Below are 25,590 nucleotides of genomic sequence, written 5' to 3'. Positions count from 1 at the left end.
AAACTTGGAGATTCGAGTGCAGTTGTGTTGTGCTTGGTCACATAATTAAAACTAGATTAAGACAAAACCAATTTCCATTCAGATACAGGATTGAAGGAGGAAAACATACATGAAAAGAGCAGCATGCATGCAGACGGAGCATCATCCACACGCAGATGGAGACTGCTATGGCTATGCATATTTAAGAACCCACCATTATAGCAGGTTTGGCCCAGAGTCATTTTTCGTAGATGGATTAGTTTTTTTCTGCATAATACGACACAAAAAATTCTTGTGTTATCATAATACTATCATGTGGTGTTATTAATCTATAAATATTATAATGTATTTTATTTATTAATATTGTATTTTAAAATAAAAAATAATCATTCTTACATATTATAACATATATATTAACAATATTACGTGACAATGTGACAGCAACACTATACAAAAAGGTTAATGTAAATGTCACCTTCTATCCCTCTCAACTTATTGAAAAGGTTGACAAACGCGTTGTCAAAAAGCGAGGCCAAATTCATTTCCTCGGTTAAAAAAGAGAAGAATTTTGAAAGCACTTTCTTCTTGCATTTGTTGTCTGTGCTGGGCTGGGCTATTGTCAGCTTATCTTGTTGACGTCGACAACACCGAGCCTTATCGAACTCGTTTTCTTGTCGTGTTGTCGTCCGCTGTCAAAGAAGAGAGCTAAAGCTTCAAGACCCATGTTTTAGTTGAGCCCAGGTTAGGATCAAAAAGCCCAAATATAAATAAATTGGGTGAAGCTGGAGGCCTGCTGTTCATGAAAAGGCCAGAACAAGAACAACTGTAAGTCCCCAGAGTTTTTGTTTATTGAATTAATTATATAGAAAAGAAGAAAAGGTCTCTCTAATTAGAGAAGCCGCCAATAAAAAAAGACGATGCAAACACCCAACTATCACCCATCTTGCACAAATCTGAAAGTCTGGTGTAGTTTCAGATCCCAGAAACACCCAAAACCCAAACCATGAAAACTCGATAACAAACCAATTGCCTTGCCTCATTTTCCATTTCCAAATCCATTCGATAAAAACCCCCCCCAAAAAGAAATCTGCTTGCTTTTCTCGTTCATGGGAAAGGCACTTCCTTCAGCGACCAGATTCCAAGAGTTCACCAGAGTTGTCTCTGCGGACAAGCTCCCAGGCAGGCCCAGACGCACCAAGCAAGTCTCGCAAGTCCGAATTTCGCCCCCACAAGCACCCAAATCGGAGAGCTTTCGGGTCGACCCGGAGCGAATTAAGCTGAAGATGGAGAGCTCCGAGGGCCAGAGCCGGGTTCCGCTGGCCCGGGTGGTCTCAGACTGCGTGAAACGGTGGTTCCAGGACACGCTCAAGGAGGCCAAGGCGGGTGATAGCTCCATGCAGGTCTTGGTGGGTCAGATGTATTACAGCGGCTATGGCGTTTCTAGAGACGCCAAAAAGGTTTGAATTTTATTTTTGGGTTTCTTTGATTCTGCTTAGTTTTTGCTTTCAAATTGTTATATTTGTTTTGTGTGCATTTTTGGATTGGAGGTTAAGGGCTTTAAGTTTAAGTGCTCTGTTTTCGTTTAGAAAATTGATTGGTTCTTAATGTGGTCACTAGTGAAACAGAGGCAAGGAAGGTTTTTGAGTCTTGTGCTTCATATTGTTTGTTTGGGCTTCTAAGTTTTAGAGGGAAAATTATTATCAGTTAGGCTAAAAGTAGAAAAACTTTTAAATTTCGAATGCATGATTCTGTTTTTGCTGGTCTTGTTAACTTACTATGAAGCATTGACGAATGTGTTCTTGATACCTCATTAGGGCTTGGTTGCTTTGTTGTTCTAGCCCTTCTGTTTTTTTTTTTGGGGCAAACGGGTGTGTGAAGTATGGTTAAATCTCTATGCCATTTATGTTTGTACTCTGTTCTTAACTCATTCTGAACTTGTGAGTTGTGCATTCTGAAGACGGTAGTGATTTGTCTGTACTTAGGGGCAGGCTTGGATGAATAGAGCTTCGAAAAGTCGAACTTCGGTTTGGAAAGTGAGTAATAAACCTCCAGGTACGCATCTCTCTCTCGCTGGTTGGATCAATAGTAGTGTGACCTTAATTGGTCCTATTTGACTTCTTGTTGGTTTTGATCCTTATTACTTGGTCCTAATTGATTTCTGGTTGGTTTGATTAGGTTATAACGCAAGTGATTCAAACTCGGGTGAATTGGAAGAGGATGCAAAATAAGGCCAAATGTAAATTTTTAAGTTTGCTTCTGAGGTTGGGTTTAATTGTGATACTCTGTAATAGAAAGAACTCATATTCAGTGTTATTTTGCATAAGAAAGCTTTGTCCATTATCTACCTCCTTTAAGAAGCTTTGTCTTCAATCCAACTTGCAAATTCTAAAATCTAGCTCAGAGGAATTTGGCAATGTTTTGCAGTAATCAGGCAAAGCATCTGTTAGTTTGTGCTGTCTGGGCTTTTGGCCCCAAATATCTTACCTTCAGCAACAGAGAAAAGCTCCAACGTTGAAAAGAAAAATGAAGCGATCTTCCAACCATTGTGCTACAATTCAAACATAGAAGGAAGTATATTACACAAATAATTACACAATGTTGGGTTTAATGTGCAAGGATAGCTACACAAAACTTCTTATTCACTCCAAAACCTATTGTACTTGCACTAAAGACATAATTTTGTGTCTTACACATAATGTTTCAATCAGAACTTAATTTTGTCATAAATATGTCATGATCTGCCTCCGCGCCTATGCTTTCTCCATTCCCATGGCTTCTCAGGGTTTGATGAAGCCCATAACCCGACTCGCCTCCGTCGAGCCTCTTTTTCCCACTAGTATGATCGATACATGCGTAAAATGTTGAAAAATAAAAATGATTATACTTTAAAAGTTTAAAATTATGTTGTTTTAGTAATATTTTGCTCTCTACATTCTAGCCCAATATCTTTAGTAACATCTTCAAAATAGTGATCAGTTAGAGAAAACATAATCAATCTCTTTACTTAGAGATAAAAAAAACTTTATGAAAATATCAAATAACTCTCCTAAATGGTAATATTTCTCTCTCATAATAGGATACTACTCACTCTGGCAAATTCCGGACGTTGGTCATAGGCTGCGTAATGCCATGCAGCCCCCTTCTTGAGCAGTTCTTCCTGGTTGAGATTGAGAAAGGAGATGAGAATCAGATAGATGACTTGTTGGTATTAATTATGAGCATATGTAGATAGATAGATACTCATGTTAGGTGGCATACATATATATAGTTAGTACCTGTACAAATATGCCATTGCAATGTAAGTCAGCTACAGTGCGCTCAAATTGATCTTCCCCATAGACAAGGACCCTCAAACACTTTCCCTCAAGAAGCCTAACCAGCTCCTGTTTGGCTTCTTGTCCATAGGGCATTTCATTCTCTGGTGCATCTATACCCCTGTTTGTTTTCTCTTACAATTAACTTTCAGCTTCAGCACTAGAATAAGTTGCAGCTAGCTGAAATCTTGTAAGCACATAACTTTACCTCAGTCGAATCCGACACTTTCGGGCAAGGATCTCCTCATTTTGAATATTTAGTACCCTGCATTGCATGGAAGTTGCAAAAGCAATTAGTACCCTGCCTCATTTTAAATATTCAGTATCCTGAATTTAACGGAACTTATGCAAGATGCGTATAAATATCCAACCGATATCCAGCATCAGTGATCTTTTTGTGAAGTTCATCTGCTTTTGTGTAATTTTTCTTGGCGCGTGCTTTTGCTCTTTGGACGGCCGCCATTTGCACTTCATTCGGAACACGGGATGACTCCGTAGGATCTGCTGTGCTGACATAGACTGCCAGTCCATCGCCATCTGCAACTGCTCTTGCATCAACCTGGTTTCATGAAAACAAATAAAATTCACCTATCAGAACTAGTTTCAATTCAAGGCAGGCACTTGGTTTGGTTGTGGTAAAAATTCGTAAATGGAAAGCGATACTAGTTTTTATTACCGGTAGTGTCTGGAACTCAAACTGTACTCCTTGAGGCCATGAAGTTGGGAGTTTAGCAGGGACTTCGACCACAGCATGGGGAAGAGGAAGACCATAGAAAGCCAATAAGCCCTACAAATGAGCAATCACAAAGGAATTTATATGTTACCATATTCCACATTATATTTGTTCCCATCATGTAACAGGTTGAATATTGTGGCAATGCTTCTTAAGTGTACCTCAACTGCCTTTTGCTGTCTGTTCAGGGTTTGTATAACAAGCCTAGCTTCTTCTTCGGCTGTTCTTGGCGGTGGTTGTGCTTCTCTCCATGCCTCAACTAGTTTTCTATACCTTTATATGTTTCGAAATTTAGAGGAATTAAATAATAAGAGACATAAGTTGTAAAAATGGTCTTTCACTCTTAGCCACTTCCTGTATGTTACCCAGAAAATCCAGTAAAATATATGCACAAATGAGATAGATAATTGCTTGCTGATTACCAGTTGGCTTGAGCCTTCTTGGATGAAACAACATGCTGACTGAGTCCTTCTGGGACCTAAGATCATAATCATAAAAATTCGAAAAGGAAAACAGGAAGAAAGAAAAAAAAGTCAACTTTAATAAAATGGGATGAAAATTAACAAAATCCAGAAAGGCTGAAACCCAATATCATTATGCATTAATTTACTCAGATTAACCTTACTTGTTTCTTCTGTTTTACCGAGACATAAAAAAGGAATGAGAACTGATACAATATTTAATTAAACTAGAGTCTACAGACCATAAGAAACAAAAGAATGATTGCAAAGTTGAAGAGGTACCTGAGAGGTGATCTCAAAGTTGAAGAGGTCGAGGGCAAGAGCCGAATCGCCAACTGTGACAGCGGAGACGCCGTAAGGCCCAAGTGATTCAGAGTCGCCGCCTGTGGTTGTGGGCTTTAAGCAAGGTCCCAACAGGAACTTTACCAACTTTCCCAATAATCCCATTTTGCAATGTTCCTTGCTGGTAATCTGAGCCTCAGCAAGCGAAGGCTCAGAGCTACAAGGAAAACAGACACAGAACAGAAGCTGAAGAAAGCAGCAAGAGCGAGAGTTGAAGGAGCTTTTAGATATTATATTCAGTTGGTGAAGTTTGGTAAAGCAAACAGTATGCTTGCATTCTAGGGAATGGAAAAGGAAGTGAGGCAAGTCTTGGTCTTTTGGTCAACCGTTTAAGTCAGTATCCTACGTGTTATAGGCATGCTATTATCAACTACGAATTTGTTCTTGTCTTTTTTGTTTTGGAATTATTCTTAAAAAAGAAAAACATCACCCGCTTTTCATGATTTCATGATTTTATTGTAAGAAAGTCAAAGTATATGAACTGTGCAACATCACACACTTTCGGTGATTTTATTGTAAGGAAACGAAAATATATGAACATAGTTTATATATAACGGGGTAAAGATATATTATGTTATTATGATATGAGAAATTGGAGTGCATTAGATTCAACAATTTAATTGGGAGGTGAGATCTTGGAGTGAATTAAATTGACGACCTGAATTGGGAGGGTGGCCAAGTTTTGTCATCCTCTAATTTGATTTGGTTGGCACTATGAAATTTCCAAATTGACACCAAAGACAACACTTTTTGGATGGTGTACAAAGTATTAATCCAATTTCTCTTCTTTGGGTATGAGTAAGGGGTAAATTGGGGCTGCTATGCCCCATATCTGATAAATGTTTTTTTTTCCCCCAATCCTGCTCATATAATCGCAAAGGTTAAATAAGATACCTTCCATTCCTGCTAGCAAGTATTATTTAATTAATTCTTTGCTTTCACGCGGAGGACCTGAAGCAAGAATGGAAAATACTGCATTCTTTGTGCTCAGACAGTTCTTTTCCGTTCGTAGGGAGGGCTTTAGCGGTGGACTTGCAGCGCCAACGTCGTCGTCGAAATCGTCCTGGTGGAACCAAGGTTAAGTTCTTGTTTGCCTATCAAGAAATTGCGAAAGGTGATTGGTGTATTGTGGCCTCGTGTCTGCACGTCAATGCTCTTTTTAATTAGACTAGATTCCGTTGATAAAAAGGAGAACTTTTTTAAATAACCATTTTTTATGCAGAAAAAAAAATTACAAAACAAAATGTAGAGACCATGAAAGTCCAAAGAAGTCAAAATAGAAAGGAGATACAACTAATAAGGGGAGACCATACTCCCAAATACAAGAGGTCAGACCATAGCCCAACCTAGCTAATGCATATGCAACTCTCCAAGGAGTTGAAACCTTTCTTAGGACACAATCAATTATCAATTTGGAGTCCCCTTCTACAATCAGATTTCGCCAACCATGGTCAAGAGCATGAACTAGGTCATCTTGCAAGGCAATGCCTTCAGCTATCGAGATTGTCGACTCCCCAATCTTCTTAGCACCAGCAAGGAGTACATGGCCCTCACTATCCATAATTACAAATCTAGTTGATCCTTGTAACTCTTGGACTCACCCATCAAAATTAATTTTGACCCCCCCAACAGGAGGAGGATGCCATTTGATGTCCATTTGTCTATTAATAGTGTGATTAGTAGTGTGATTCTGCTTCCTGTAGTCCATACCATGCAAAGTAGCAAGACGAATACACATAGCGTGATGAGGTTAGATGTCTCAAAATAGAAGGTTAATCCTCGCCTTCCTAATTTTCCAGCAGACTACAATTTCTTTAGAAAAAGAAGCCCTTTTAAATAACCTTGTTAATAGGGCATTAGTTCATTGTGAAATGGTAAGTCTCTCTTGCAATTTTGTTGCCTTTTACCATTTTTTGTATAACTTTCATCAACCACTTAAAAATTTCTGGAGGATTTATTATGGCAACCAGGTTAGTGAAAATTTGAAAGTTAAATTTCTCCACTCAGGATATACATGTATTTCCTAAGTATATCTATGAATAGGGGGACTTCCAACTCCTATATGAATGGCATCGATTTTGGTGGTGTGCTGAATTAGTGCATTAGGTGATGTGTGGGTTCGGTTAGGCTTTGGGTATAGAAATGATTTTTTGGAGCTTCTCGTTAACCTAACAGTCCCAGATTTTGGATCCATAAAGTATATATGAACTCTATTTGCAATCAAAGTGTACCTTTGGTCAAGTGGTTAAAAGTATTTGTTTCTACACTCGAGATCTTGTGATCCATATAAATTTATCTTAGATTTGTCTTTGGACTAACTCTGGAGTTGAAGCTAATGTAGGTGCAATTTTTCCCATATGAAACGTTCGAAGGTTTCCAATATGAATCAATTATAAGAATAAAACATGCGAAAAGCACATGTGTTCTTCTCATTTCATCATTGTTTGTGCAATTTCCCAACCTCCTCCACCTGGGGACTTTGTTTAGACGATCACAACTTGGGCTGGAGGCAGGAGCCTACTTGCTGCAGAGATGGCAATTATGAATGTGAATAAACTCATCCTCTGGTCAAGAATATATATGTCATCTGGCTTCGCGTCTATGCTTTCTCCATTCCCACGGCTTCTCAGGATTTGATGAAGCCCATAACCCAACTCGCTTCAATCGAGCCTCTTCTTCCCACTATTATAAATAACCGACATACTATATATTACGAGTGAAGAAGTTGAATCATACTAATTAAAAGTTTTTCTGTTTTAATTCTGTTATATTTCTCAACTCACAATTTTCATCTAGTTATTAGTTTTTGTTTATATTTTATAGATCAGTAATTCATAATATGATTTTACGCACTCTTGCAAGTTCTGAGCGCTGGTCGTAGGCGGTGTAATGCCATGCACATCCCTTCTTGAGCATTACTTCCTGGTTGAGATCGAAAATGGAGATCAGAAGACTTGTCGGTATTTTGTAGCAGACAGATATTAAAGTTATGTGACATATATTACCTGTGCAAATATACCATTGCTATATATGTCACCAACACAACGGCCATAACGGTCTTCTCCATAGACAAGGACCCTCAAGCTCTTGCCCTCAATAAGCTTAACCAACTCCTGTTTGGCTTCTTTTCCATACGGCATTGAACTCTCCGGCGAGTCTATACCCCTGTTTTTTTTACCTCAGAATCAATTAACTTTCACTAGAAGATTAAGTGCAGTGCACCTAATGGAAATCCTGTAATTAAGCAGAAAATTTTACCTCAGTCGAATCCGATACTTTCGGGCAAGGATCTCCTGATTTTGAACGTTCAGTACCCTGAATGGAGTGGTAAAAGCAATTAGAAACTTGTGTTGAAAACGATTAATTAATGCAAGAAGAGGCAGATCAATATCCTACCGATATCCAGCATCAATGATTTTTTTGTGAAGTTCATCGGCCTTCGTATAATTCTTCTTAGCGCGTGCTTTTGATCTTTGGATGGCTGCTGTCTTCACATCGCTCGGAACACAGGAAGATTCTCTCGGATCTTCTGTGCTGACATACACAGTCACTGTATCTCCATCTGGAATTGCTTTTACATCGACCTGGTTTCATCAAAACGATTTTTCCCATCAGAACTAGTTTCAAGGTACCTGGTTGTGGTATAAATGAGTTCTTGGAGGGCATTATTGTTTTTATTACTGGAAGTGTCTGGAACTCAAACTTTACTCCTTGAGGCAATGAAGTTGGGACCCCAGCAGAAACTTGGACCAGAGTATTGGGATGAGGGAGACCATAGAAAGCCAATAAGCCCTGTAGATAAGCAATCACAAAAGAAATTTTATGTTAACACATTCCAAATTATAAGTGTGTTCTGAGCAACATGTAACAGGTTGAATATTGTGGCAATGTACCTGGACATCAGCCTTTTTGTGTCCCTTGAGGGTTTGTATAACAAGCGTAGCCGCCTCTTCGTCTGTTCTTGGTGGTGGCTTTGCTTCTCTCCATGTCTCAACTAGTTTTCTGTACCTTTACATATTTGGAAAGTTGGAGAAGTCAAATTCAGCCAATTATATGGAGATAAATTTATGAAGACCTTTTTTTTTCTTCCCAATTCAAAACTAATGAGATAGATAATTGCTTGCTGATTACCAGTTAGCTTGAGCCTTCTTGGATGAAACAACATGCTGACTGAGTCCTTCTGGGACCTTAAATCATGATCATGGAAGATTGAAGAAGAATTTAAAAAAAGTCAACCTTAATCAAATGGGATGAAAATTAACTAAACCCAGAAAGGCTGAAACCTAATATCATTGTGCATAGATTCAGCTTACCTATCTATTTATATTTATGAATGAGAATTGAGAAATATTGAACATTACGATTCACAAATCTACTAAGCAACAAAAGACTGTTAACAGGGTTCAATTACAGCTGAAATGTATGAAACAAAAAAAAGGTACCTGAGAGGTGGTCTCAAAATTGAAGAGGTCGTGGGCAAGACCCGAAACGCCGACTGTGGCAGCAGAGACGCCGTGAGGCCCAAGCGACTCAGAGTTGCCTCCTGTGGGTTTGCAGCAATCCCCCAGCTCCAACAGGAACCTTAAGAATTTTCCCAACAACCCCATTTTGCAATGAGCCTCAGCAACCAGCAAGGCTCAGAGCTACAAGAGAATTAGACGCGGAAGCTGAAGAAAGAAGCAAAAGAAAAGGTTTTTGAGAACAAGAGAAATGAGAGAACTTTGGGTTGGTGAATCTGGTGCGATTGGAAAGGGGAAGGATCCAATCCAAGCAACGGATCAGAAAACAGATTGACACGTGGCTAGTTGTGTGGTGGCGTGGTCAACGCTGTAACGTAAGAATCAAGTCTAAGTGTGGGATTTTTTCTTTTTGTGTTCATCACGTTAGTTTGTTGCTGAAACTGAAACTGTTTGCAATTGAACAATTGATGATCAATACTCGTGGAGGGCTTATTTGATCTGTGTGTGTGTGTGTGTAAAGATTTTATGGCAGGCCACAAAATAAAACCTGTGGCAGGCAGAGAAATTTGTAAAGAAAGAACAGGGGAGAGAAAAAACAGGGGACCTTGTTACTGTATATTTTAATAAAACAGTAAATTCATTGCATGTAAAGACACTTCCATTTCAAGCTCACATGGCACATCATGGTGTGAACTCTGGTTTGATGCATTTAGAGAAGGGAAACCTCCATTAATGTCCCTTACATTGTTGATTGAGCACAAACCCAACAATCTTCTCCAAATAGGCGGCGCCCAACTTTCAGCAACAGTTGAAAAGAGAAATGAAGAGAGGTGCAAACCACTGTACAATTCAAATATAGACTGTTGATGGGGGATTTTGGATCAACATCATTACAGAGGCAAACCACAATCACACACATAAAACACAGATTTTAGAGTGGTTCACCCATAATCGGGCTACGTCCACTATGTTTGTATTTGCATTTCATATTTGAGATCTATACATAATATACTCTACATTGAGAGAGAGGCTTGAGAGCCTTAGTGAATGAGAGGGAGAAAATGGGAGAGTGGCAGCCGATCCTTCTTGTTCGTGGAGGTGATGAACTTTTTGTTGTAGGCTTCCTTCAAGTAGTGGAGCTTTCTTTTATTTTCAGGCTTGAAGGCATGGCAAGTATGGATTATCCCTTGATTGGTGGGATTTGATTATGAGGGTAGGCGAGGTATTTGGGTTTAGTGCGCAAAAGGAGAGCAACACAAAACCTCATTTTTCACCACAAATAAACCTACTGCCTTGCACTTAAAGGCATAAATAATCTCATAATGAATGTTTCATTCTGAACTTAATTTTGTCACCAATATGTCATCTGCCTTTGACGCCTATCCTTTCTCCAATCCCATGGCTTCTCAGGGTTTGATGAAGCCCATAACCCAATTTGCCTCCGTCGAGCCTCTTCTTCCCACTAGTATGATTGATACATGTATAAAATGTTACAAACTAAAAAATGATTAAACTTTAAAAGTTTAAAATTATGTTAGTTTAAATTACAGTTTATTTAAATACAGAATTAATAATATGATTTTACTCACTCTTGCAAATTCAGAGCGCTGATCGTAGGCTGAGTAATGCCATGCACCACCCTTCTTGAGCATTACTTCCTGTGCAAATATGCCATTGCAGTATACGTCAGCCACACAGCGGCCATAACGTTCTTCCCCATAGACAAGGACCCTCAAGCACTTGCCCTCAAGAAGCTTAACCAGCTCCTCTTTGGCTACTTGTCCATAAGGCATTAAAATCTCCGGTGCGTCTATGCCCCTGTTTTCTCTCAAAATCAATCAACTTTCACTAGTAGAATAAGTGCAGTGCAGTGCAGTTCAGCTAGTTGGAATACATAATTAAGCAGCAGAAAATTTTACCTCAGTCGAATTCGATACTTTCAAGCAAGGATCTCCTCGTTTTGAACATTCCGTACCCTGAATGGAGGGGTAAAAGCAATCAGAAACTTGTCTTGAAAACGACTAATTAATGCAAGAAGAGAAGCATATCAAAATATCCTACGTACCGATATCCAGCATCAATGATTTTTTGGTGAAGTTCGTCTGCCTTAGTATAATTCTTATCAGGGCGTGCTTCTGATCTTTGGATGGCTGCTATCTGCACATCGCTGGGAACACAGGAGGATTCTCTGGGACCTGCTGTGCTGACATAAACTGTCACTCCATCGCCATCTGGAACAGCTTTTGCATCAACCTGGTTTCACCAAAATGATACACCTATCGGAACTAGTCTCTCAGGGCAAGCAATTGGTTTGGTTGTGGTGAAAATGAGTAATTGGAGAGCAAAATTGTTTTCATTACTGGTAGTGTCTGGAACTCAAACTTTACTCCTCGAGGCAATGAAGTTGGGACCCCAGCAGGAACTTTGACAAGAGAATGGGGACGAGGGAGACCATAGAAATCCAATAAGCCCTGTAGATAAGCAATCACAAAGAATTTTTTATGCTACCATATTCCAAATTACAGTTGTGTTCTCTGAGCAACATGTAACAGATTGAATATTGTGGCAATGTACCTGAACATCAGCCTTTTTTTGTCCCTTGAGGGTTTGTATGACAAGCCTAGCTGCCTCTTCCTCTGTTCTTGGTGGTTGTTTTGCTTCTCTCCATGTCTCAACTAGTTTTCTATGCCTTTATATATATGGACATAAATTTCTCAACGTCTGCTTTCTTCCCAATTGTAGAGTAATGAGACAAATAATTGCTTGCTGATTACCAGTTAGCTTGAGCCTTCTTGGATGGGACAACATGTTGACTGAGATCTTCTGGGACCTAATATCATTATGCATATATTTAGCTGACACATACAAATTGAATGAGAAGTGAGAAACATTCAACATTACAATTTACAATCCACTAAGCAACAAAGACTGTCAACAAGGTTCAAAAAGTTGGAAAAAACATACTTGAGAGGTGATCTCGAAATTGAAAAGGTCGTAGGCAAGAGCCCAAACGCCGAGTGTGGCAGCAGAGATGCCGTGAGGGCCAAGCGACTCAGAGTCGCCGCCAGTGGTTGTTGGTTTACAGCAATGCCCCAATAGGAGGAACCTGAAGAACTTTTCCAATAACCCCACTTTGCAAGTGCTCCTCCTGGGCACAGAGCTACAAGAAAATTCGTAAGTTTAGGTTGTTACTGAAACTAAAACTGGTTGCAATTGATCAATATTGTAGAGGTCTTATTCGATCTTTGTGAATATTGCATGGCAGGCCATAAAACATGTCACATGATGAAGTGAAAGAATTCTACAAAGAAATGGAATGAAAAGAAAAAACAGGGGACTCTGTCTATGTTAATAATGTCAGTTCATCATCTTCATTGTCACATGTGTGAGCTCTGGTTTAATGAGTTTAGCTTCATCTTTACACTACCAGATACAATTTAGAGAGCAGGGAAACCTCCATTAATTTCACTTCCATTGTTGATGGTGACAATTTCAGCCCATAAAAAAAGAAATTAGCCCAAACCCAACTTCTGGGGTTGCCCAGATGGGCCCCAATCATCAGTCTTCTGAAAAATTGGTGCAATTTCAATTTCAATCCAAACCCAATTTGAGGTTGTGGGTAGAAACATCACCCAAGAGGTCTATTGACAGACACCCATTAGTCTCCTTTTCTTTGCCACTGTCCACTAAACAATGGATGACAGCAAGGAATTGGAAAGAAAATATATCCTTTTCTTTGTTATTCCTTCACCAAAATTTACGGTTCTTTCTGCATTTCTTTGTGTGAACCGAATATTAACATTCAAAATCTGGGCCCTTCTTTGATGAATAAGCAGATAATAAAACAATATATTCCCAATCTTTGCCCCAACCAAACCCGGCAGCTTCATGATTTTTTTGCCGACCCTAACAAACATATGCAGAGGCTAGTTGCTGTCAGCAATCAAGAACAAAGTAGCTTTACACAAAGTGGAGAAATAAATAAAAAAAGTTCCCGCCAATCACGTAAAGAATCCAATACCTCCAAATTCAACACTGTTTGTTAATGTATGTCTCTCAATTTGGACTCACTATGTAAACAACAAACAACACTCTTTCTTCCCACTTCACAATTCTCACTTCCTTGCTCAGTCTATCAAAGTTGAATGGGAAATGTAAGCTCCATCCCCTTTTGTTGCAAACTTCAAGTTTGATTTTGTTTGTTTGAGCTAATGGATTCGAATTTTCCCATGTTTGGTTGCATGCATCAGGTTGTGGAATTGAAGGTGGGTTTGCATTGCGAAGAATGCATCAAGAAAATCTTGAAGGCCATCAAGAAGATTGAAGGTAATTCTAATTTATACCTCAGAAACCCATTGAATCTATTTTTGTGATTTGCTAAAACAATATTGGTTCGTTTTGATTCCCCCTAGCAGATATTGAAACATATAATGCGGACGCACAACTGAACAAGGTCACAGTGACAGGAAACGTTACAACAGAAGAAGTCGTTAGGGTTCTTCAAAAGATTGGGAAGATGGCAACCACTTGGGAAGGAGAAGGACAAGGAGAAGGAGAGGGAGTAAATTCTTGAACAACAATAATAATCATAAAATATTGCTGTAATTTCTATCTTATTAGGGTTTTGATCTTTTGAGGGGATTCACATCGCCTTCAATTTTGTATTGTAATCTCTGCTACAATAAATAAAATGGTTCCTCCCAAATTGAATTAGATGATGAACAATATCAAATCTCAAATCAGATTCATTAGTTTATTGATCAAAGAACGCAGGTAAAAAAGTTAGCACACACCACCAGAGTACATGAACAGAAAACTGAAAACTTAAAAAACAAACCATGCTTGCTTCTTATGTACAAAGACTACATAATCAATCAAACTCAGTGAGGCTGAGACAGCGACTCGGTCTACCTCGGCTGCTGAATCGCCCGCGGACTCACTTTCATCACGTTCACAATCTTGGGAGCCTTTTCGATGAACCTGGGAGCCTCAGCCAAAGGCCGACCCTTTCGCCATTTCAGCAGTCCCATGGAAACCAGCTCCTTGTGAAAATCCTTCTCCTCTTCCTCCTCCTCCTCTGTTACAAGAAACGAGAGACAGAACAGAGTTAGATCGGAAACTCTGGTGAGTTGACTCAGAGCGGAAGAGTAGATTTTAGAGTTACTTACGCTGTGCCTGTGTGTTGTTGTTGGGGTAAACGTCGTCGAAGAGAGCATCGACGTCATCGGGGAGGGCAGGATCGTTAATATCGGGAGAGAAGGGGTCGTTTTGGGGATCTTGGAAGCGCTCCTGTAGCCAGTAGTCTTGGAACCAAGGTGAGGACTGGACCAGGGACCACCACTCGGTGGAGAAGTCCTCCACCGTCCGATACGCCAACGGCACGAACATCGGAGCGTTCGGATTCAAAGTCGACGATGTCGTCGTCCTCCTGGAAATCACGTCCATCGCCAGTTCGCTGTTTTGCTGCTGCTGTGATGAATCTGAAAACGACGTAGCTCAACAATCAAAATACGAACGAACAAACAAACAAAAACTCGCAACATTATTTAGAAGAGAAAGCGAGGAGAGAGAGAGAGAGAGAGAGAAACCCTAAAGAAACTGGAGCGTCGAAGGTGATGATGATGAATGAGCGGATGAGGATAAGAGTAAAAAATATCCGTAATCTTTATGTTGCGACTCTCAGACTATAAATAGGCAAATTAAGAAGGAAATCAAACAAAATTAATTAATTAAATTATTTATTTATTTAAAGGGGTCAAAAAAGTGTGGTCGGTGGGTCACTCACTGAGTGAGTTGGGGTAAAATGACGACACAAATGAGAGTTGGGCCCACGAGAAATTGTTTCGAGAGTTTTCCAAAGTCCAAAACTGGTAGATTTGCCCACAGGCCCAACGTTTTCTTATTTTTTTAATTTATTTTCGAGGTTCGGGTGCAGTGGATCTGACAGAGGGCCCACCGTATTGGATTGTATTTCTAGGCCACGCCAAAGGGGGACCGGCCAAAAGCCGCTTCAGTCTTATCCACTTATCAACATACACGACACTTTACACGTATACTACCCGACAATACCATTATATCGTCTAAATTATTTTAGATTAATCTAATTTACTATTTCTGACCCAAAAATATAAGGGGACTTGATTAAAAGAGAAGACACACCATCTTAGAGCATTTTTACCTGTTTATAATGACAAAAGATAAGGAGAGACGATGATTCTTACTATTTACATAAATAGTGTCTGTTGGTTTTTCACTCATTGTTATAATAATTTAAGAGTAATTACTATTTACATGATATACGAGAAGAAGAGAATTTGTATATAATTTTAGTGTGGAAAGTAAATAATATGATTAGGTATTTATAATTAAAAAAATTCTGATATTTTTTTTGTTTTTTTTACTTTTTTTTCTTTTCAATTTGTTTGTTATTTAAATTAGTTGCTCTCGTGATAATGACGGCATTAGGCCAACTTGCCTAGGCAGCAACCTAGACAAGTCTTACTTTTGGGCTTGTCTAGATTGGTGGAGCCCAACTCTTGTCCTGACAAGAACTAATTCATAATTGCACCAATACCATGCGAGGGAAAAATTGTGTTAAGGTATGACCTTGATTCAAATCGGGTCATCATAAATAACACATAGCAACACATTTTAATTGAGATGAACCATAACCTTAATTTTGGTTTAAAGTGACACTTTGGAATACTCTCTAATTCGTGTCATTTGTGAAATTTTCTCTTATTACCAAATTTTACAAAAAAAAATCTCAAATTTTGGTTGGTATAAATGATGGGGGGGTGGATATAATTTATAAAAAATAAATGAAGTTATTTTCGAACAAAAAAATAATACATAACCTTACTCATAAATATCTACGGTGGAAAACTAACTAGCTTTGGTTTTATTTGGTTCAGTAGGACAAAAAAATACAAATAAAAGGACGACTCTGCTGGGGATCGAACCCAGAATCTCTGGTTCCGTAGACCAGCGCCTTATCCATTGGGCCACAGAGTCGCTTGTTGATTCTTCTGTTGTCATTAATAAACACATTCGTTACTTGTAATTAACGAGCAAGACACACTAACGTTTGGGCTTTTGGGGAAGACATGGAATGGAAACCGTATAAATTATGGCACAGTTTGATCATGGAGCACCTCGCTAAACAACCTTAAATTCTTCACGAGATTCATTGTCCCAAGCACCTCGCTTTGTCGAAAATTCGCAACATCACACGGTCGATGAATGATGATAGAGCTTAACACATAATATATAAACTCAGGCGTGACAAGGATTGATATGCATGTTTGATGTACAAATATAGCTCAGTTGCCGCAAATTTCTCAAGGCTCGAATTTAGATAATTCTATTTTGCAGGATATGTGAAGTCCATTTGTTGTATGAATGCCCGTCAATAATATAAATTCCAAGATATCAGCTTCGCCTCCCATTTCTCTCTGAGTGTGTGTGCATGTGTATGGTAGCTGTTGCCTTCACTTCTTTCTTCTTTCTTTCTTTCTTGTTCTTGTTCTTCCTGCAAGCAAAGTTCGACCAAGATGAGCATGGAAATAAATCACTTGATTGGAGAAATCCAACAGGCAGTAGATAATGTGACTCTGGTTTGCCAAGATCCCCACAGCAGCATAGCTTCCGGGGGTGTGTGGCGCCACAGAAGCCCTCTGCGTTCCGCTACATCTCTTCTTTTGATGCAGTTGTCTATAATTGGCGTAGTTTCACAGTTGATCAATCTCTGTCTCAAACCTATGGGACAGTCCACTATCGTTTCTCAAATTTTTGTAAGGTTTCAATCGACAAAACTTATACGTAGTTTTTTTTTGCATAATTTCTATATATGTGAGAATTCACCAAGTCGGATTGTTTAGCTTTCTGCATTAAAGGGTATATAAACAAAGTAAATACTCGTTAAAATGAAGAATCAAACAACCTAGTTGAACAAAAAAAGATAAGAAGAAAAGTTTGATATGATTATCCTATACATGTATGAATTTGAAAATCCATGTGTAGCATTTAGTATGGAAAAGGATCATTACCTAGCTAGCTATATCCTTCTCATTGTGCATGTATCTAACAAATGAAAATTATGTGTGGTTGTCAGGGTGGTATAATTTTCGGCCCGTCAGTTCTGGGGCATAAAAAGGAAGTCTCACGCATCCTCTTCCCCGTAAAAGGCGCCAATGTGTTCGAAACTACTGCAACATTCGGCCTCATGTTCTTCCTTTTTTCAATAGGAGTGAAGATGAACACGGGAAGAATGTTAAGGCCAGATAGAAGGGCGGTGACCATTGGAATTTCAGTGTTCTTCTTCACCTTAGCGCTCCCTGAATGCCTAGTCTTCGTTATGATGAAGTATCTCGCCATGGACGAAACCCTTAAGATGGCACTCCCATGTATAGCTGGATCACAGTGTATATCAAGTTCCCTTGTTGTTGCTTGTTTACTAGCTGAGCTCAAACTCATGAACACCGAACTGGGCCGCCTGGCCCTCTCTATAACAATGTTTTGTGATGTTCTCGGCATTGCCCTGGTCGCAATTGGTATGGCAATTTTGGATAATAGGACCAGGAATTTATTAATTCCAACGTTTGAACTACTATCAGCACTAGTATTTGTGCTTGGCGTTGCTTATGTGCTCAGACCAATCATACTATGGATGCTAAACCGTATAGAGGAAGGGAAATCTGTCAAGGAGTCATATATTGTCACCATTTTCCTCTTTGTTCTTTTGTGTGGATTTATCAGTGAGCTTGTAAGCCAGCATTTCTTACTTGGACCCCTAGTGCTTGGCTATGCGGTGCCTGAAGGACCGCCTTTGGGAGCGGCTTTGGTGATGAAGGTGGAAATCATGGCTACAGGAATATTCTATCCAACTTACCTTGCCAATAGTGGGCTGAAAACGAACATCTTCAGGATTCATCCTCGGTCTTTGTGGATTGTGGGGGTGGTGGTTATCTTTTCTAGCCTGGTGAAGATAGGAGCTGTAATGTTGTCAGCCAGCTATTTCGATGTGCCTCTGCGCCAAGCTTTTGTGCTTGGCCTCATCCTCAACTCAAAAGGCATCACAGAGCTTGTCATGTTCAACCTGTTTAAGCAAAGCAAGGTCTGAGTCTCAATCACTTGAAACTCTCTCATTTACTTTTGAAGTTCTCAGCAGCACCTTCTCCATCCATCGGCCCTTATAGATTCTGTTGTGCATTTTTCTCTAACTACTTTGAGTGAGTACCAATGATAATCTTGAATTACATGATGAATTTTTTTACAGGTTCTGACTGATCAAGAATTTGCGCTGGTCGTGATCTCAGTGGTGCTCATAACAGCAGTGGTAACACCCTTGATAAGATATCTTTATGATCCTTCAAAGCAATACGCAGTGACGAGAAGAAGTACAATCCAGCATTTGAAACGTGAGTCAGAGCTCCGAATCCTAGCATGCATCCACAACCAAGAGAACGTTCCCACATTCATAAACGTCCTGGAAGTATCAAATGCTACAGAACAGAACCCTGTTGCAGTCATAGCCCTCGTCCTCACTGAGCTTGTAGGGCGAACCAACCCTGTTCTTGTGTCACACCGTCCCCAAGACACCTTAGACAACAGCTCGTCTGGCCATATTGTCAAAGCCATGAGGCAATACGAGCAATACAATGAAGGGTACGCCACCCTCCAAGCATACACTTCCATCTCGAGTTATGTAACAATGCATGATGATATTTGCCGGTTAGCATTTGAGAAGAGGGTAAACCTTGTGATCATGCCGTTTCACAAGCAATGGGCCATAGATGGCAGCATTGGGTCAGTGAACCGACCCCTCCAGTCCATGAACATCAATGTCCTTGAAAAGGCACCTTGCTCCGTTGGAATTCTCATCGATCGAGGGGTCCTAGGAGGGTCGGTGTCAATGCTAGCCAGCCGGTATATATGCCATGTTGCTGTGATCTTCATTGGTGGTGCAGATGATACAGAGGCACTGGCCTATGGCGCTCGCATGGCAAGGCATCCAAGTGTGGACTTAACAGTTGCACGGTTCCTTCTCTTTGGAGAAGAAAATAGTAAAGACCGGAAGCGGGACTCTGACTTGCTTGAGGAATACCGGGTAGCCAATGGAGACAACGAGCGGTTTGTTGTTGTGGAGGAGGTGGTAAGAGATGGAGCACGGTTGTCTGCTGTTATCAGATCAATGGTGGATTGTTTTGATTTGATGTTGGTAGGGAGGCACCATCAGGACTCTCCACTTCTTTCAGGGCTTGGTGAGTGGAGTGAGTGCCCGGAGCTTGGAATCGTCGGAGACATGCTTGCTTCCCCGGACTTTCATTGTTCAGTTTCTGTATTAGTGTTGCAACAACAGAGAATAGGAGGAAAACCGGTTAGCCGGAATCAACCAATTGACAGAGAACCGCTAATTCATGATGCACCTGAGGAAACAGTAAGAGGATCGTGGACAATTACAGTCAATGAACATGATAGGAAATAGAGCTTAGAGCTTAGAAACTCTTCGTCTTGTCTTGGTCTTCTTTTTGCTTTTCAAACTTAGACCCATTCATTTTTGCCCTTTGATTTTTCCTTTAGATGTTGTCAACGAAATTTTACACGTCTAATCTGCAACCTCATTACATTTTACGACGCCCAATTTGCGAACAAAACATTCTACAACCACTCACGACAAGTGTAGCCGCATCTAGATTAGAGATCCTTTCATGGAAAGACTCTTAATTCCTTTTGAAGCACATGGATCACCTGCAAAGCATCCGGCTTCAAATCCCGCATCTTTGGCACTCTTCATACCCTCCAACCCTTCCATTAGTTCCGTAACAGTAGGGAAGAAAACTCCAATCAATGGTTTGAACTTTGAAGAGAAACATATATCTCTTCATCAAGGTTTCTCCATTCATTTTGCTATGAGATAATTTCAATCTATATTCTTCTACCCAGTACCTACCTACAGATAGATGTGATTTGAAAAGTATGCTCACACACACACACACACACAAAGCATTTAATTATAGAATATTGCCATTATGATCATCAAAATTGAAAGAATTGTATCTTACAAGCGCATTAAGCAATTTACAATCGGGTATGTAATGGAAGTGATACTGTGATACATGTAAAGCTAAGGACCAAAATCCGTTTCTTTGAGATCTCTCCCAGCAGCTTTTAGAGCAAAATCTGCTAATTAGTATGAAGACATAAAGTGGGATATCACCTCATTTGTTCTGGATTTCATCTACATCTGTCTCCTCTGTGTTGTTACATTCCAGTGCTGGCATTTGGTTAGTAGAGTCTGGCGTTTGGGTAGTAGAATCTAGCATTTGGGACGATTCACTCTTCCGCGTTTGCAGACCAGTAAAGCGTGCAAGATCAATCCATTGCTGCAGCAGTCAAGAGGATACATCAGAAACAACATCGGGCAACAAGCTTATCTAATTGCATTTTAGTTATTGTGACCAACAAAGGTTCGCATAGAAGATTAATCAAGATCAAGTGATTCACAAGGATTGCAACAAGGGCTCACATAAACAAAAACCAAATAAAAGCTAGAAAAAGATCCACATAGTTTATGAAGGGGTTATATAAACAACAGTGTACTACTGGTAGAATACATAATAATGAACATAATGACAAATAAATACAATAATGGAATGTGCCAGGTTCTCTAAACACATGGCTTACATATTACAAATTATTCTCTTAAGACATTCTGAAAAAGATTTGACAGGACCCGCCCCGGAATTCCCGAAAACCGGAGCGAATCCAGTCAGTTTGGTATCAGAGCCACTCTGCCGTGGGGTGCGAGTGTGCCGACGAGGACGTCGGATCCCTTAAGGGGGGTGGATTGTGAGATCCCACATCGACCAAACGGAGGGGGGGTGATGTGCCTTATATGGCACACCTCGCATCCTCATAGCACGAGGCCTTTTGGGAGCTCACTGGCTTCGGGTTCGTAGGAACTCCGAAGTTAAGCGAGTTGGAGGCTGGAGCAATCCCGGGATGGGTGACCACCCTGGGAAGTTGCTTCGTGAGCTCCCAGAAACAAAACCGTGCGGGCTGGTGAGAATGTAGCCAGGCCCAAAGCGGACAATATCGTGCTACGGCGGAGCCGGTCCGGGGTGTGACAAGATCCCCGTCTTTCATTCTGTGAAGTATATATTCTCTACACACATAGCGTACATAATTACAACTAACACAATCATGGGATGAGCCAGGTTCCAACACATGGGTTTCAGGAAGAATAATAATATGGTCGCCATGGCTTAGTTAATCTTTGAAAAGTAAAGGAACAAATGAATTTAAACTTGCATAATATCAAGATGATTCTAACCTGAGTTCCCCAATAAGAGTTTATTGTCCGAGAAACAAAAGACAGCATATTTACAAGTAATGTTTGAGAAGAAAATTCGTCAGAAAGTCGATGTTCTATTACTCCAGCAATAATCTGCATTAGAATCAACATTCAAGTTAATGCCAAAGGAAATATAAGACATGATTAAGATATATAAATATGCTTTTATTTAGTTATACTGAAAAGAAAAATTGTCCTATCCTATATAATCTTGGAAAGATTGACTTTATGAGGTTCATTGATATATGAAGCAGAAAAGATGCCAACTTAGCTCCAATTTAACAGGTTGTAACTCAGTTTTCTTTTTTTCTCGCTCTCTTTTCAAAATGGAAGTATCTTTTCTGGCCATCGACTTCAAAATAATTTTGAGATATACCATTTTTCTTTGTTCATTCTCATGGGTTGCTGCTGTTTCATGAGTCACTAGTTGTTCCTTGAGTTAAGTTGCTAGTTTACTTTATTTGGCTGTTCTATTGTTGTTTTTGTGTTCGGTGGACTGTTAACCTTAATTGTAATTTGATTACTGTTACACTAATTAGACAAGTACTTCTCTACCTGATAACGGAGATTTGCCGATGTTCCAAGAAAGCCTCCATAGATTATTGCCGTTTTAAGTATTGGAGTTCTTTTCTTTTGCTGATTAATGGCCAGAGCTGGATTAATGAATCTGCGAACTGCAAACAGACCATTTGAGGCAGCAACGGCCGCAATACTGGAAATAATTCCAACACCAGCTAGTTTTAGACCTCCCAAAAGCACAGATGCAAGTCTATAATTGATACTCCAATCTTTCCCCAAAAGATTCTTTTGAAATGCATTATCAGGGATGGACCCAATGAGACCTTTAATAGCATCCATGCTATCAGGCACATTGATCTCATCGGCATATGAAAGAAACGACAATGTCGGGGCAGGAAGCCACACTGTAAAGAAATCAACAACTGATCCCCTTAGAGTGTCCGTGATAACATAGTCCAGCTCTTCAAAGAAATTTTCTTTGCGCCTCTCATACTGTGCAAAGAGAGTAGTAGTTATTGATATAGCTTCTTCGATGGCTAATCTATGCAAGAACTTAGGATCTGCCAACAATCTTTCCCTGAAACCCTGCATCAAGATGAGCTAAAGTAAACTTATGTGCTCTTCAAAATTAGGTTTTTTGTGTGTCAAACTCTTCAAAATTAGGTTCATTGACATCAATTGGTTTTCACCTTTCCCTCCATTACAAATATGAGATAAGTTAACAGATAAAAATTTCAAATCTGCACACCTGGAAACGTTGAGTGAGTTCTGAAATAAGAGGATACTGCTCCAGATCAAAGAAGTTCTGTAATACCTCTGGAGATACCAAACCAAGATCCAGTCCTTTTTGAAGATCCTGAAAAAAACATCATTAAGGAGAGTTGATATTTGTCTAAAAGCACGTGCGACTTGCAAACCCACTACACAGGACACCTCACCTCGGTTATCCAAATGTCATCTGTTAAATCCAAAATTACACTTTGGAAAAGGTGAAATTTCAGCTAAATAAACAATTCATGTTGTTTAAGATGATCCCTCTAATTTCATCATAGCATAAGACAATCCCTCTTTTTTTCTTGACAACTAAAACCACCATAACAGTCAACTACTAGTTGCATTAAAACTACATACCACCTACAAGTAACCTCCTACTGCATGCATTAAGGGGAGATTGGTAGGAGCTATAATTTCCCAGAAAAACCAAAAGAAAAAAAAACTTAATAAGAATACTAACCTGTGGAAGGGCATCTCGCCTCCTGCCTGCTGCATTCATAACTCGGGAAATTTCAGCACGATCAAAACAATTCCTGTTGCAGGGTCTGGCAGCAGAATACCACAAGAAATCAGCAACAGGAACTTCTCCCTCCTGTCGTATGTGCTGTCTTTCAGGATCAAGTAATATAACTACTTGGTTTTTCTTTTGCAACTTTCTTGAAATTCTAGCTGGCAGTCCTGTCCCTCTAATCCCATATCTAACATGGCTTGCACCTGTCACCACCACTAGCATACCACTTGCTCCTCCATCCACCATGGCCTGTAAGATAATCTGGGACATAGTATAATCCTCAACCACTCTTGCTTGTGCAGAAAGATATGAGCTTGGCCCAAAAGGCACAGATTGATTCGGAGAATTCGAATCAACTGGTGTTCTGCGTGTGCTAGAAGTGAAGCCTGAGATAAAGCCTGAACCTGCTGGAGGAGCATACGCTTTACGATCAGCCTTTGAAAGCCCACTAATTCCCTTCGATTGGACAGTCCGTAAAACCTATGAAAACCAAAGTAATCACTATGCATTCTTTATTCATTAACCTACTATACACACCCTCAAATTAAGAAGTGGCAGAAAATACAATTTTAAGTAATCAACCAGTACCAGATACACCATTATATATTGATGCTAGCTAGTTTGATTTATAGGAAAGCAATGTAAGAATACCTTGAGTGGAGTACCACAAGCCACAAGCCGAACTCCATTGTCGCGACAGTAACTTAGAAGGGGCTCATACTCCTGCCAGCGTTGAGATGGCCAATGTGATGTGTAGGACTTCAAAGCATCTCCATCTATGCTGTGCCATCATATATGCGCAGGCATCAATACAAGCAATACAGAAAATATACAAGTGAGTGTGAAATGTAGATAATACATAAAAAGCTAGATAGATATAATATTTAAGAGAGAACCTTTTCTTCATATACTGATTGAGCTGGTCCTGAAGATCAGAAGGAAATGCTTCAAGAGCCAAAGATAAGGCTCGCTCACTCTCCAAACACCTTTTCCACAAGTTCTTCACAATCTCCAGCTCCAATTCTTTGTCGTCGCGAATCGGAACCTGTTCGGCTTCACCTAAGTACAATATCCGAGCATTCATCACCTTCTCCCACACCTTGCTCTTGTCCTTCCCCACCGCCACGGGCTCTCCAATCGCCGACGCGTCGTATATTCTTGACGTTATCGCATCCTCCTCTTTTTTCTTCTCATCAGCTGTCGGCACTGGTACGGTTTGTGACGGCGACGGCGGTGGCGACGGAGCGTCCTCTGCGCTCGCCACTGTCGATTTTAGAAACCACGCGCCGAGCGCCAGAGAAGGGGCGAGTAGCGCGTGTCGCCTTGTGTGGAGCGGAGTCCGGCGAGCTTCGTTGCAATCATCGGCACTTTCTATCGAATTTGCGATATTCTGCTCGGGAGTTTCGGCCTGATTATGGCGGAGAATGACGGAGACTTTGGTGCGGTGGCGTTTACCATATGAAACTCGCCGAAAAACATGGATTCCGGCTGGAAGTTGGCGGCGAAGGGAAATTTCCGGTGAGGCTCGGGGAAGAGATGTTGCGTGGAGTGGTCCAGTTGTGGCGAAGCCTCTGTTAGTGTGGGTCTTCATTCTTTGTTTTTCCGGAGAAAATGTTTAACAGTCAGTCCCACATGGTCTATCTGAAAGAGAGGAAGGCAGAGAGTCGTTTGATTTTCGGATTTAGAATCATGGCTGTCTGGTTCGTTTTTCGTTAACGTTTAGGCGCCTTCAATAATTCAGTTTTTTTTTTTTCCTTTTTTTTGGGTCGGAAATTGAGGTTTTCTTCGTCACATAAATTTGGAAAATACTTTGAAACTTTTCTGGATGGTGTAAAAACTGGACATTTATCAACTTTATCCAATATTATCTGGCAGGTACAGTAGGTGACGGATCAAATTTTGAGTGGTGCTGCTAATTCAAGGAGGGCGTTTATAAAAAAGAAAAAAAAAAGAGAAAAAGAATTTGTCCTAATTATATTAATAATTTGGTTGCCTTTTGTTTTGTTTTTGTTTTTATCGCAATATTTTGCTAATGAAAAAAGAGGGAAATACTATTTTGCTAATAAAAAGCGAGGGAAAGAGGGATATGAGAGATACGAACGCTTGTTTAGTTTGATGGCTCAGCATGGACCGGACTATTTC

At 40.0% G+C, this 25,590-nt stretch overlaps 8 protein-coding genes and 1 non-coding gene across 10 annotated transcripts; 3 read left to right on the top strand and 6 right to left on the bottom strand.

Annotated features, from left to right (window-relative positions):
- The first annotated feature begins 686 nt into the window (after nt 1-686).
- LOC117618055 lies at nt 687-2,354 on the top strand. Its single transcript, XM_034347684.1, has 3 exons — nt 687-1,436; nt 1,962-2,031; nt 2,155-2,354. The coding sequence occupies exons 1-3, from the start codon at nt 1,086-1,088 to the stop codon at nt 2,205-2,207; spliced, it is 474 nt and encodes a 157-aa protein (XP_034203575.1). The 5' UTR covers nt 687-1,085; the 3' UTR covers nt 2,208-2,354.
- A 174-nt stretch (nt 2,355-2,528) lies between these two features.
- Nucleotides 2,529-5,103, bottom strand: LOC117618053 (staphylococcal-like nuclease CAN2). Its single transcript, XM_034347682.1, has 9 exons — nt 4,770-5,103; nt 4,449-4,504; nt 4,188-4,299; nt 3,970-4,080; nt 3,665-3,852; nt 3,502-3,558; nt 3,255-3,414; nt 3,068-3,136; nt 2,529-2,812 (listed from the first exon to the last, which is right to left on the bottom strand). The coding sequence occupies exons 1-9, from the start codon at nt 4,932-4,934 to the stop codon at nt 2,711-2,713; spliced, it is 1,020 nt and encodes a 339-aa protein (XP_034203573.1). The 5' UTR covers nt 4,935-5,103; the 3' UTR covers nt 2,529-2,710.
- Nucleotides 5,104-7,155: 2,052 nt separating this feature from the next.
- LOC117618054 (staphylococcal-like nuclease CAN2) lies at nt 7,156-9,750 on the bottom strand. Its single transcript, XM_034347683.1, has 9 exons — nt 9,272-9,750; nt 8,961-9,016; nt 8,723-8,837; nt 8,511-8,621; nt 8,226-8,413; nt 8,088-8,144; nt 7,835-7,994; nt 7,683-7,751; nt 7,156-7,511 (listed from the first exon to the last, which is right to left on the bottom strand). The coding sequence occupies exons 1-9, from the start codon at nt 9,434-9,436 to the stop codon at nt 7,413-7,415; spliced, it is 1,020 nt and encodes a 339-aa protein (XP_034203574.1). The 5' UTR covers nt 9,437-9,750; the 3' UTR covers nt 7,156-7,412.
- A 117-nt stretch (nt 9,751-9,867) lies between these two features.
- On the bottom strand, nt 9,868-12,764 carry LOC117618401 (staphylococcal-like nuclease CAN2). The gene is made up of 9 exons (XM_034347976.1): nt 12,724-12,764; nt 12,254-12,449; nt 12,064-12,119; nt 11,864-11,978; nt 11,650-11,760; nt 11,355-11,542; nt 11,209-11,265; nt 10,879-11,107; nt 9,868-10,751 (listed from the first exon to the last, which is right to left on the bottom strand). Exons 1-7 carry the CDS (start codon nt 12,762-12,764, stop codon nt 11,229-11,231), a joined length of 744 nt encoding a protein of 247 aa, XP_034203867.1. The 3' UTR covers nt 9,868-10,751; nt 10,879-11,107; nt 11,209-11,228.
- A 365-nt stretch (nt 12,765-13,129) lies between these two features.
- LOC117618060 (copper transport protein ATX1) lies at nt 13,130-14,014 on the top strand. 2 transcript variants are annotated; one of them, XM_034347688.1, is made up of 3 exons: nt 13,130-13,443; nt 13,540-13,615; nt 13,702-14,014. In XM_034347688.1, exons 1-3 carry the CDS (start codon nt 13,435-13,437, stop codon nt 13,860-13,862), a joined length of 246 nt encoding a protein of 81 aa, XP_034203579.1. In that variant the 5' UTR covers nt 13,130-13,434; the 3' UTR covers nt 13,863-14,014. The 2 variants fall into 2 exon arrangements, with proteins under 2 accessions (XP_034203579.1, XP_034203581.1); XM_034347690.1 differs by having other exon boundaries at nt 13,208-13,443; nt 13,705-14,014.
- LOC117618056 (protein EARLY RESPONSIVE TO DEHYDRATION 15-like) lies at nt 14,013-15,012 on the bottom strand. The gene is made up of 3 exons (XM_034347685.1): nt 14,878-15,012; nt 14,458-14,769; nt 14,013-14,366 (listed from the first exon to the last, which is right to left on the bottom strand). The coding sequence occupies exons 2-3, from the start codon at nt 14,732-14,734 to the stop codon at nt 14,197-14,199; spliced, it is 447 nt and encodes a 148-aa protein (XP_034203576.1). The 5' UTR covers nt 14,735-14,769; nt 14,878-15,012; the 3' UTR covers nt 14,013-14,196.
- A 1,218-nt stretch (nt 15,013-16,230) lies between these two features.
- TRNAR-ACG lies at nt 16,231-16,303 on the bottom strand. The gene has a single exon. It is a non-coding gene; the product is annotated as a tRNA-Arg (tRNA).
- A 444-nt stretch (nt 16,304-16,747) lies between these two features.
- Nucleotides 16,748-20,029, top strand: LOC117619248 (cation/H(+) antiporter 15-like). The gene is made up of 3 exons (XM_034349160.1): nt 16,748-17,082; nt 17,403-18,404; nt 18,567-20,029. The coding sequence occupies exons 1-3, from the start codon at nt 16,843-16,845 to the stop codon at nt 19,773-19,775; spliced, it is 2,451 nt and encodes an 816-aa protein (XP_034205051.1). The 5' UTR covers nt 16,748-16,842; the 3' UTR covers nt 19,776-20,029.
- Nucleotides 20,030-20,296: 267 nt separating this feature from the next.
- Nucleotides 20,297-25,273, bottom strand: LOC117617766 (protein RETICULATA-RELATED 5, chloroplastic). Its single transcript, XM_034347294.1, has 7 exons — nt 24,345-25,273; nt 24,100-24,229; nt 23,398-23,928; nt 22,912-23,019; nt 22,200-22,748; nt 21,624-21,737; nt 20,297-20,673 (listed from the first exon to the last, which is right to left on the bottom strand). The coding sequence occupies exons 1-7, from the start codon at nt 25,037-25,039 to the stop codon at nt 20,509-20,511; spliced, it is 2,292 nt and encodes a 763-aa protein (XP_034203185.1). The 5' UTR covers nt 25,040-25,273; the 3' UTR covers nt 20,297-20,508.
- Between the last annotated feature and the right edge of the window lie 317 nt (nt 25,274-25,590).

Source organism: Prunus dulcis, chromosome 2 (genome assembly GCF_902201215.1).
Source record: "Prunus dulcis chromosome 2, ALMONDv2, whole genome shotgun sequence".
NCBI classification, from domain to species: domain Eukaryota; kingdom Viridiplantae; phylum Streptophyta; class Magnoliopsida; order Rosales; family Rosaceae; genus Prunus; species Prunus dulcis.
The sequence above is the reverse complement of the archived record's forward strand: the minus strand, read 5'-3'. Positions and strand labels throughout refer to the sequence as shown.

Excerpts from the sequence above, each read along its gene's own strand:
- LOC117618055 (XM_034347684.1), top strand. The coding sequence starts at position 1,086 with ATGGGAAAGGCACTTCCTTCAGCGACCAGATTCCAAGAGTTCACCAGA. Across the intron at positions 1,437-1,961 it reads TTTCTAGAGACGCCAAAAAG|GGGCAGGCTTGGATGAATAG; the intron begins GTTTGAATTTTA and ends GTCTGTACTTAG. Across the intron at positions 2,032-2,154 it reads AGTGAGTAATAAACCTCCAG|GTTATAACGCAAGTGATTCA; the intron begins GTACGCATCTCT and ends TGGTTTGATTAG.
- LOC117619248 (XM_034349160.1), top strand. The coding sequence starts at position 16,843 with ATGAGCATGGAAATAAATCACTTGATTGGAGAAATCCAACAGGCAGTA. Across the intron at positions 17,083-17,402 it reads CTATCGTTTCTCAAATTTTT|GGTGGTATAATTTTCGGCCC; the intron begins GTAAGGTTTCAA and ends TGTGGTTGTCAG. Across the intron at positions 18,405-18,566 it reads ACCTGTTTAAGCAAAGCAAG|GTTCTGACTGATCAAGAATT; the intron begins GTCTGAGTCTCA and ends ATTTTTTTACAG.
- LOC117618060 (XM_034347688.1), top strand. Across the intron at positions 13,616-13,701 it reads GGCCATCAAGAAGATTGAAG|CAGATATTGAAACATATAAT; the intron begins GTAATTCTAATT and ends GATTCCCCCTAG.
- LOC117618401 (XM_034347976.1), bottom strand. The coding sequence starts at position 12,764 with ATGGAAGTGAAATTAATGGAGGTTTCCCTGCTCTCTAAATT. Across the intron at positions 12,450-12,723 it reads GTTTCCCTGCTCTCTAAATT|CTCTGTGCCCAGGAGGAGCA; the intron begins GTATCTGGTAGT and ends ATTTTCTTGTAG. Across the intron at positions 11,979-12,063 it reads AAGAAGGCTCAAGCTAACTG|GCATAGAAAACTAGTTGAGA; the intron begins GTAATCAGCAAG and ends ATATATATAAAG.
- LOC117617766 (XM_034347294.1), bottom strand. The coding sequence starts at position 25,039 with ATGAAGACCCACACTAACAGAGGCTTCGCCACAACTGGACCACTCCAC. Across the intron at positions 23,929-24,099 it reads CTTGTGGTACTCCACTCAAG|GTTTTACGGACTGTCCAATC; the intron begins GTATTCTTACAT and ends TGGTTTTCATAG. Across the intron at positions 20,674-21,623 it reads ACTCTTATTGGGGAACTCAG|CAATGGATTGATCTTGCACG; the intron begins GTTAGAATCATC and ends TGACTGCTGCAG.
- LOC117618053 (XM_034347682.1), bottom strand. The coding sequence starts at position 4,934 with ATGGGATTATTGGGAAAGTTGGTAAAGTTCCTGTTGGGACCTTGCTTA. Across the intron at positions 4,300-4,448 it reads AAGAAGGCTCAAGCCAACTG|GTATAGAAAACTAGTTGAGG; the intron begins GTAATCAGCAAG and ends AAACATATAAAG. Across the intron at positions 3,415-3,501 it reads AAGTGTCGGATTCGACTGAG|GGGTATAGATGCACCAGAGA; the intron begins GTAAAGTTATGT and ends GAAAACAAACAG.
- LOC117618056 (XM_034347685.1), bottom strand. The coding sequence starts at position 14,734 with ATGGACGTGATTTCCAGGAGGACGACGACATCGTCGACTTTGAATCCG. Across the intron at positions 14,367-14,457 it reads CAACAACACACAGGCACAGC|AGGAGGAGGAGGAAGAGGAG; the intron begins GTAAGTAACTCT and ends TTCTTGTAACAG.
- LOC117618054 (XM_034347683.1), bottom strand. The coding sequence starts at position 9,436 with ATGGGGTTGTTGGGAAAATTCTTAAGGTTCCTGTTGGAGCTGGGGGAT. Across the intron at positions 8,838-8,960 it reads AAGAAGGCTCAAGCTAACTG|GTACAGAAAACTAGTTGAGA; the intron begins GTAATCAGCAAG and ends AAATATGTAAAG. Across the intron at positions 8,145-8,225 it reads ATCATTGATGCTGGATATCG|GGTACTGAACGTTCAAAATC; the intron begins GTAGGATATTGA and ends CACTCCATTCAG.